The sequence below is a fragment of the Bactrocera oleae genome, chromosome 2 (genome assembly GCF_042242935.1).
Source record: "Bactrocera oleae isolate idBacOlea1 chromosome 2, idBacOlea1, whole genome shotgun sequence".
In the NCBI taxonomy this organism is placed as follows: domain Eukaryota; kingdom Metazoa; phylum Arthropoda; class Insecta; order Diptera; family Tephritidae; genus Bactrocera; species Bactrocera oleae.
The window spans coordinates 90,758,299-90,768,955 of NC_091536.1; the positions used below are offsets into that span (position 1 = coordinate 90,758,299).

At 36.2% G+C, this 10,657-nt stretch overlaps 1 protein-coding gene and 1 long non-coding RNA gene across 4 annotated transcripts in view; one reads left to right on the forward strand and one right to left on the reverse strand.

The window, feature by feature from the left end:
• btsz (bitesize) overlaps positions 1–10,657 on the forward strand; it is a 141,735-nt gene that overhangs the window by 96,889 nt on the left and 34,189 nt on the right. For all 3 annotated transcript variants that reach the window (XM_070105988.1, XM_070105990.1, XM_070105989.1), the window contains 6 exons: positions 6–553; positions 679–1,577; positions 1,651–2,359; positions 2,430–2,571; positions 4,193–4,497; positions 5,308–5,422. In XM_070105988.1, coding sequence (XP_069962089.1) covers positions 6–553; positions 679–1,577; positions 1,651–2,359; positions 2,430–2,571; positions 4,193–4,497; positions 5,308–5,422 — 2,718 coding nt within the window. The remainder of the gene's footprint in view (positions 1–5; positions 554–678; positions 1,578–1,650; positions 2,360–2,429; positions 2,572–4,192; positions 4,498–5,307; positions 5,423–10,657) is intronic.
• LOC118679842 (uncharacterized) lies at positions 8,748–10,031 on the reverse strand. Its single transcript, XR_004975341.2, has 3 exons — positions 9,851–10,031; positions 9,565–9,767; positions 8,748–9,513 (listed from the first exon to the last, which is right to left on the reverse strand). It is a non-coding gene; the product is annotated as an uncharacterized lncRNA (long non-coding RNA).

Below are 10,657 nucleotides of genomic sequence, written 5' to 3' on the forward strand. Positions count from 1 at the left end.
TCCAGACCCCGAAGACGATTCGAATAATCAAAATCCACAAAATCTCGTCGGCGACAATCTTTATCCACAACAAAAGAACCTAATCGAATCACAATCCGCTGGCAGTTACCCCTCACTCATACGCCAAACCTCACAACAAAGGCCACACCCTGCCCCCTATCAGAGTGGGAGCGCAATCGGTATTAGCGGCGTGGGTACCACACATCCACATCCTACAACCGAATATTTGGTGAATTCACAACGTCGCGTCCTACGCCAATCGACACTACCGAGCTCTCTGGCCAATAACGATCCCAATCTGAGTGGTAGCGGTGCCAATTTGGCCAATTATAACTACGTGAATCTTACGGCGCCCACATCGCCGCATCAAATGCAAAAAAGTCCGATTTATCCGAGCGCTTACAACAGTGATGACGTCATTCACATGAGCGCAGCTGAATGTGATAATTATCCACATCAAATGCAACAACAACAACCTATGAACATACAGCCGCAACCGCAGCAACAACAGCCGCAGAGTGTTATTAATCCCCAAACGCATCATCGCCTACAGGTACGCATATGCTGACCATGAAACCCAACAGAGCATGCCACAGACATTTGCATTTTCACACATCGCCTACACGCCCATGTGTCTATAACAACAAAAATCAATATATTTTTTCCATCTACCCACAGGTGCGCAGACAATCAACCCTCCCGGCTAATCCCTGCCAACCGCCCATGTATATGTCGACATCACCAAATCGCTCGTACAGTCGCTCACCAGAGCGTTCACCGGGCGAGCAACGTTATCCGCCATTCATGCGTCAAACCTCCATCCCGTGCAATATGTCGGATCCACCTACGCAACAGCAGCAGCAAAGCCATCTTAATTTAGGCACTACGCCGCTGAACCAACCTTACCCCCGAAAATTGCTGCCCACATCGCCCAACTATCAAGGATCGATCATCTATCAACAACAACCCACGCAGCAGCAGCAGACGCCTCCACAGCAGGCATGCCAATCAAACTATGACCCACAAGCGAACCAAACGCAACCAACGGATGAGTGCGACTACACACAAGTTGTACCGAAACCACGTATGTTGCGTCAAGCTACATTACCCAATCCCGATCAGCATGTCAAGCTGCTACCCACCTCGCCACCAAAGCGTCAAACTTCGCCACAATATCGTCGTTCGCCGGAGTTTATGCGCCAACAGACCCTACCGAATCCGGAAGCTTTCAGCGGAAACTCGCTCTCGGTGCCACCAGGGCAGTCACAAGCTAAATTCATACCGCTCTCACCGCGTCACAAGCAAAACTTTCTCTTTCCCAATGTGCAGAATCCGCGACAATTCTTATCGCAGCAACATGTGCCCGCCGTTGGCGCGGGTAGCGGTGAAGTGACCACCACCACCAATACAGCTGGTGAGCAGTACTCGAGCAGTCAAAGCGTCAATATACAGTCACGTGATCATGCCAAAATGATTAAGGTGCGCAGTCACAGCAACGAGGAGTACTCGATAACCAAGCCGCACCACGCGGAGAATCGGCGTTTACTGCCGGAGATACCCACAAATCGCGCGGCCAGGTAAGTAATTGCCAAAATATTGTATATAAGTGTCAAACTTATAACAAACTCTGCTTTCCTTTACACCCCACAGTCGCTCACCTAGTCGCTTGGTGCGTCAAGATTGTGTTAAAGATGAACGTAGCAATGCGCCTGACTCAAATGCACGCACATTTGGCGACGCCAAGCACCAGTTCAACCAATTCCAAAATCTCGCTGAAGATGCGGACAATCGCCCCGAATATATGGACTATTTTGGCGACAGCACCAGCAGCTTCTTGGAGGCAGATGAGGTGCAATACGAGAATAATTACAATGCGGGCTTCAGCAGCGAACCGCGTATCATCTATAATGATGGTTCCGACGATGGCAGCTACACACAATACCAACACCCCATAGTACACAGCGCTGAGAATGTACGCACACATGATCAAAGCTATAGCTACTATGGACCAGATGGCGGTTTGAGTGGTCAACCTTTGACTACCGGTCTGAGCGCCAGCGGTGGTGCATTACCACGCACACCGCAAATGCACAACAGACTACGGCGACGACAATCGCGTGAATTGCAAATGCAACAGGAAGAGCTTGCACATCTGAATCGACAATCAGCTCCTGGTATAGGTACAACAGAGCCCACCGCAATGGGCGCTGCAAATGGCAGTGGCAAAGCTGCGAATGGCGAGGCACACGAAAGACGCAAACCCGAACAAATGCGCTCGGTCTCGGAAGATGGTGCCAAAACGTGTGCACAAAAACCAGTCACAAGACGATCGTTGTCACATCCCGAAAAGGAGACACAAGTGAGATGTGTAATTATAGGCATTAGAAAATTTTTTAAATAAAAATTTCTTGCATTTTATACACTTTCAGGCATCCAAAAAAGTTGAACCCACGAAAATACCAAGCCCAAGACCCTTGGCTGATATTTTAGATAAGACACGAACTAATACGAAAATCCCAACACCACGACGTCGCAATAGTCGTGGCACAAATGGTGCTGATACTGAAGAAGGTGAGTAAAATATGGGGGATTCAGTTAATTAAGAGTATATGCTGTGCTGCAGTAGTTGAATTGAACTTGGTCTTGTAAGCGAAAAAAAATTAAACATGTTGTTGTAATAGCAGTGAACGTTCAACAAACAACTTGGGATAATACAGCTAAACAAACAATCCTTGACCTGATCTAAATCCTGATTCGGGTGGAATTCAGTAAAATACTCCATAAACATTGAGAAGGTTCCCACATTATAAAAGGTTATATTACTAAGCTGATTCTCTCCACGGATGTCAGGAGGGCCTTGGGCTTTCCGAAAACTATTTCAACAGATCCTCATGATTGGCAATTTTGTTGAGACGGCTTATATCAATTCGCATAACTGTAGAGAGATTTTTATAAAGCCATGTCTGTCATTTTTTTTTGCGAGGCTAAGAGCTGCTGTACACATTTTAAATAACCTCGACGAATATCAAAAGTTCCAATATTTTTAAAGAATGAAACAATTAAAATCCAGATGGAACATTAATGCTATAGTATTTTTACAACAAAAAGTTTTGTGTTTCAAACTGAACGATACATACTGTAAGAAAGGTACCTTGTAATAAGTGGAGTTGATGACCAGACAGCTTAAGGCAATATTTCCTTACCTCAGTACCTTAATTAAAAATCAACAAATATCTCAGATCCCATACAATATAGTTCATGTTTAAAGTTTGAGTATAAAGTAAAATGTAGTTAAAATGTCAAATTATCGGTACTCTTACGATTTTATTTTGCTGAAAAATTACTATCGCATTTCAAGTCTCCATTAAAAGTGCTATTGCCCGATATCTAAAGGCCTTTTCATACTTATTTCACTAATATATATTCATATTTTGTAGCATATATCCTAGAAAATTTTCATTTTACGCCTATATCTATTCTCGAAAGTTGCCAAAAAGAACCAAGAAAATTTTCTTTTGTTTCGACGTATCTCTTGTAGCTTGCATTATGCTATAGGAAATTTAATAATATTGACTGGAATTAGTACTAGGGTAGAACATTACTTAAAAGCTTTTGGAGAATATTATCGCGTGGGCAGTAATTAGCGATCCAATCCAAATATGTTCCTGAGAACATTCTTCTTTCATTCCTTAGCAGAAGGTTGCTATAACATTTTTCATGTTTTTAGGGATTTAGGACTCTGATTTTAGTAGAAAAGGATTTAAATATCAATTAGATACGACTTAAAGCCAAAAACAATCAGTATATTTAATATAATAAAAAAAAACCATTACTGAGTATTCTAAAATTCTAGCGAACTACCTATCAATTATGCTATCGTTGATTTGACAACCGTTTAGTACATTATTTTGAAAGCACTAAGCAAAGAAATGAACGAAATAAAAACCTTGCCTTGTTACATAATTTAAAAGGAGAATAGGGTTTTGCAATTTTTTTTTTTTTGTCCTAACTGAATGCAAAATTCTCAAGTATGAAAAACAAAAATCAGAAAAATGGGCCTTGTTTTACACGAAATAAGCCTACTCCACCCTTGAAGCAATTATTTTAAAACAAATGTAGATTTATACCAAAATTTGCTTAATTCTTTATGTATATTTGTCTTAATTTAAATATCTTACACCTCTCTCCGCAGGCACCAGCAAACCCTATTCGAACGAAAGACGAAACTCCGATTTATCCCTCAAGTCAGCAACGGCGAGTAAAAAACAAGATGACAATGAACAAAAAACACAATTTTCGCATATAAAAGAAAATGGCAACAACAAATCACCCGAACAACAAAAGGAAATAAATGAGAATAGCAAAGCAGCAAAGGACAATAACAACACCAACGACCAAACAAAAACTGCCGAAGAAACACAAGTAAAGAAATCAACAAATGACACGACAGAGAGCAATAAAGGCGCCGCTATAGAGGGCAAGGCGACAGTATCCAAGGTGGGTAGTTGAGGTTATGATACATGCGTTGAGCATTTAAGCGCAAGTTATTGTCATGCTATTGGTTGTTGTTGTCTCTTTTGGCTATTGCTTCTTGCTGATTTTGTTACTCAGACTTGGCCGCACGTGTTATAATTGACAGTATATATGAAAGGATTCACTACTGCTGTAACATAATTAAGTCAACGAGTACACGAGTCGCAGCATCAAGCTACAAGCACACAAAGTCACCGTCTAACAGGACTTTTTGCTTATTTTAATTTTTTTATACCCTGAAGAGCGTATATTAAATTTGCTACGAAATTTGTAATTCCCAGAAGGAAACGTCGGTTATCCCATAAAAATACATATATAAATGATCAGCGTGCCGAGCTGAGTCGATTTAGCCATGTTCGTCCGTCTGTCTGTATATACGCGAACTAGTTCCTCAATTTTTAAGATATCGATCTGATAGTTTGCACACGTCATTTTCTTTCAAAGAAGAAGAAGAAGCTCATTTGTCGGAACCACTGAGATCGGACTACTATAACATATGTTATGTAGCTGCTATACAAACTAAACAATCGGAATTATTTCTTTGTATGGAAAACTGTTTCATTTGACAAGTTATCTGCACGAATTTTAGCATGAATTATTATCCCAGGCAATGGTAGAATCTCCGACTGGATGAAAATCAAGTTTTTGTATGTAAACTTTTTTATTTGTAAAGGGTATCATAGCTTCGGTGCAACCGAAGTCAATACTTTTTTCCTATTTATTATTCAAAACTCAAACTTCTCTTCACTTACAAATTTTCTACCGTTACTACAGCAACACACAACCACTCTGGGCGAACAAGAGATCCAGAATGCTGTTGAAGCGGCCGCCGTCATCTTCAAGAAAGTCGTACTACAGCGTCGGCAGGAGAAGAAGGCAGCTGAAGAGGGTAAGTGTATAACTTTGATTGCATTTCTTTTGCAAATTCATACACTTAATATGCGCTTACTTATTTACGCACGGTGTTGGTGTTGTATTCACGTCTGTACTTAACCGTTAATTACTTTTGGCAAACACTTGTCGCTGTACTCTGGCGAAGTAGTTGGTGGTGGTTATGGTGAGAGTGCACTTTCATGAAGTTACATTTGTACTTTTCTAATATTACATAGTAGTGTAAAGAGTAAGAGAGAATTAAGGAAAAAATCATAGTTTTTGCTCTAGCTGAGGACCAGTTCCTCAAAAATGTTTTAATAAAAGTAAACATACTTATGTATATTACGGGGGTTTCAAAAAACGAATATTTAATTTTCGCTTGGTACTCTGAAAAATAATCAACATATGTGTGTATATATTTGTGACAATACTGACCGCATTTATTGTATGTATATTTAGAAAATTTTTAAAATTGTCATAATTAAATTAAAATGCAAATACAGATTTACAGATTTACATATATATATACATACATACAACATATTTGTATGCTAATGTTCGTGCTTTCAGTTCTGCAGGAAATATGTTAACTATTTTAATCGCATCCCTATATACATACATACATATATTATATTTAAAATGTCAAGCCAATTGTCATGCGCTTTTCTACATTTCTTTGTTGCTGTCACTCATACCACAGTTATTCTGTATAGAAATGACATTCCATTCGGTCATGTATGCCTGCATTCAGCAAGCAATGTCCTAACAACATAATGGTATGCTGTAACACATTTTAATTACATGTGTATGCGACTGCTGTGATTTCAAATTTAATAAAGCGAATTATATTAGAGATTTAAGAAAATGAGATATAAATCTGAAATGGGAAAACTATTTATAATCATTGTAGTTAACTACTTTTCAGCCAATATAATCATGCTAACGCTTAATTAAATTTCAATACACTTATTCTAAGCCTCGGCTAGCACTGAATGTCAGCTTTCAGCAACTTTTTAGTTTCTCGGTTTCGCCTCATTTTTGAAGCATCATTCGCTAGATTGTTTGATAGTTTCATATGCATAGTCATATTCATAAAACCACGTCGCGTCAATCCTCCGCTACGTTGTCAAGCATCTTTTTTACGACGTGTTGAGTGGATCCGTAAGAAATGTTGAGATCCTCTGCTGTATCTGTGATGCCGAAGCAACCATTTTCAAGCACTGTTTCTTTAACTTTATCTATCTTATCGTTATTATGATGCTCTCAAACATTCAAATAGCTATGTATGTTCATAAAAAAGTAGACTCCCCAAAACACTTCTGCAACATTTTCAACGATTCCTTTGCCGTGATACGTGTGATAAACTTTTCGCGTCGTAATCAAAAGCCAAACAGAAAGAGATGAAACCTTGCAACAACATAACAAAAGGTTGTACAAATATAGGAAAAAAATGTATCGATTCGGTTTGTGGGCGAAATTTAAATGAACCATTCCCAGTCCAATTGAATAATTTTTAATTGCCCAAAGTATATGGGTAAATGTAGTTAAGATTGGAACAACCATTTCAATGATAAATTATTATTTGTGGATATATGTATAAACATTCCATACAGACTCAACCAAATTTTTCTTTTATATGTAGAATCGAAACATCAATGACATTGGCCTTATTTGTTCCCGTTGAACCACATTCAAGTTCTGCAGAAATTCTCTTAATTTCACTTCAATAAAAAATTAAACGGCTCCGAGAAAACGTCCATGACTATTTAGGCTTTCAAAAAAATTTGGGAATATATTTCATGGTTTATTTTTCGCACTAAATGGGAAAACACTTTTTGAATATCGAGAGACATAGATAATTGCGCTTGAGTCTTGCTACCCAAATCGATGGTTTCTAAATAATCCTCACAGATTCTGGGTGATATTTAGTGTATCTTCCACATTAGAACTGTTATGAAGGGGAGCTAAGCTACTTTAACATATAGCTGCCATACAAGCTGATCGGTCAAAATCAAGTTCTGGTTGGAAAACGAAAATTGGCATGGATTATTATTTAAAGCAACGATACCATCTTCAAAGGAATTGTTCAGATCGGACCACATAGCTCCCAAATATTATAGTATTATAGTATTATAGCTTCGTTGCAATCGAAGTTAACGTCTTGTATTTTTCTTAAATAAATGCTGTGTAGGTTTGAGTTAAACTCAACTCAAAACAACTTTACCTTGCTGATGATGGTGCTGAATTTTCTTCCTTGGTTCTTAAAACAACTTAACTTAAATTGATATATCCGGCAATTACTTTCATATTTTGTCAGCTACAATGTCATAATTGTTGTTCTCCTTCCGTAAAAATATTATGGTAGCTCACATATGTCTTACAGTATCACTTACAAATTCGCTTGCAATTTTCGAAAGCTATAAAAGCACTTTATGACACCTGTCGCAAGCTATCAAATGGCTTAGAGGATGTTCTTAAATACACACCCATATATGTTGGTGTAAGTACAGAAACTTTGGCAATTATACCTACTTACTCCTTGAATTCACAGCAACTGCGACATTTATAATCCTGTACACATATGTAACTCTCATGAAATTCATAATTTTTATACTTTTGCAATATGTTAAAGAAAAGTGTAATCATTTTGTTCACTAAACTTTTCTAAATAATTATACAGATTTATTACATATAGCAATAGGTAAATAATATATCATGGGCACACCTAAAATAATATAATAAAAAAGGCGATTTTTGGGAAATTAAAAAAGACTACTGTATTAATGGTTTTAAAATTTTAAGGGTATATTTATGCATATGTTTTTTAAGAAAACACAGTAAACAGTTTGAAAAAAATACATATTTTTTGATTTAAACGCAATTTCCGACAGCTCTAACAAAAAAGGTCCTCCACTGTTGCAGTGATTCCGGTCTTCTCCGTGCATGAAACCTTTAAAAAATTTCTACTAGAAGATAATATCCGTACAATGACTTACGGTCAAAAGAAAATTAAAATTTACAAAATGGTGGCGTTTAAATAGAAATGTTGAATTTTTACCCAAAATGTTAGCCCTTTTTAGCCTGCCAAAATTAAATTTTTTATTAGTTCAATGTATGAAAAATTATACACAGAATAAGCAGAAAAAATTTTATAACGATTATTTGTGTCCGAGTAAACACTCAAGCAAATTTGGAAAGTGTAGTTATGAGAAAAACGGGTGTAAAGATAAACTAATGGAGCTGGTTGAACTGAGCGGCTACGCTTTAGAACTATGTAACTAAAAAAAATGTAGAAATATCGATTAAATATTTTATTATATTATTTTTAAAGAATTATAAAAATTATCAGCGTTGTGAAATTGGTGCCCCATTTTGAAGGCAACAATGAATAAAATCCGACCTTGCAGTGAGAATGAAAGCAAATCAAATGGAAATTTTCAAACAAGTAATAAATATTGCTTAATATTTTGCCATTACATGTTATTTGTCCAACTACTTTTTTGGCACACGTTTTTTTAGTTAAATAAGTACATTATTTTTAATACAAAAAGAAGTAAAACTAACATATTTCACATAACAAAATAAACACGTTTTCACTATTTTGTTATTGTTCTTCCATCTTCCATTCCCCTTCTTCCATAATTTTGTCTGATAAAGACAATATGTGCTTATGTCTCTAAAACTTATGAAGTTATCATATCAGTATACACTATACCTATATTTAATTTTATACGCAAGTCATACTACATGTGAGTGCTTATGAGTAATAAGCTACCCTTATCTACATTTTTAGTGGTTTCGTACTTTGTCAAGCACATAGCCCATAAAAACAGGTGTTTTAGCGAGAGTAGAGCGCAAACGTTTATTATGTATTAATGCCTCTTTCAAAAATTTCAACTGTTCACTCTAATTACAATAGATACAGTGTTTAATGAAAGAACTAGACAAATTAGGTTATTTTGTAATACCCAGCAGTCGTCCCGGATACTAATTGTTTTCTGGGTTTCTGAAATTATTTTCTACTCACTTTATCCCTTCGTCAGGAGATTTTGTTTGTCATAGTATACATACCTCTTTACCAAGAATACAAAAATTTTAGTATCTTCCCTAGTAAAAAATCATGTTAACTGGGAGAAGACAGTGGTTAGAAATACTTACTACCAATACGCTGGACCTGAGTTCATGCTTGGTTTACATAAAAAAGGAAAGTCATGAAAAACCTTCACATAAGACCAGTAAACCACACGAATTTGCCTAAACTTTCTAAATTTATCCATTAGTTACATAACGTTTATGTGGTAACTTCACTTAAGGGTAATATCCACTTGCAAATCATAAAAACTAAATATTCCTCGCCGACTCTGAAAAGAGCGTTTCAAGAAAAATTAATTTAATTATTAAATTAAATTAATTTTTGAATTAAAGTAAGTTAACAAGTTCTTACAAATATCTCCGAAATGAGCCGGATCATTTTAAAGTTTTCAGAGAATATTCTCAATATGTACATTCGATATATTTGCAAAAACAAGTCGATTTTTTTAACTTATAAGCGGTGAAAACCCTTTAACCTAACTTTGTTTGCTCAACACAACTAATGAAAGCTTTAACAGTTAATTCTTCGATTTTTAACAGAATAACATCTATTTGGAACTAAGTTTATTTGTAAGGTATTTTTAAAAAAAATACTAATGCATTCACTAATGGCAGAAAAACTAAATTTACAAAAGTCACATTCTTTCGTAATAAATATTTAAAATGTTAAAAACGTGTACTGACTCATCACATATTGCGAACATAGAACCCAGTTGTTACTAAAAATGTCTATGATTAATTTTCCACCATGTGTATCGCTTTTATGGTAAATAATTTTCTTAATATTTGTATGTAAAAATTGTTGTAAAATATTATCAGTATTTCGAATAAAAAACCTATATTAAATGTTAAGTGTATTTAAAAATGTTATACATAACGGTAAAGTAGTAAAAATAACAATTCTGGTGTTGGTGATAAATACCATTAACTAACAAAAACGGTGACGGCATCTAAGAAAAATACAACTAAAAATGGTGGAACTTATTAAAGTGCATAATACTTACTCATAAATGGTATACTTGACAAAAAAAAAAAAAACGGTAAAGGCAATGTATTTACTCACTCGTACAACACGGGCTTTGGCTAACTAAACCTTACTTTTGTAAGCAAATTCAACAAATACTTGCAACTGAACGCTTTCCACGCTCCTTTCAATCCG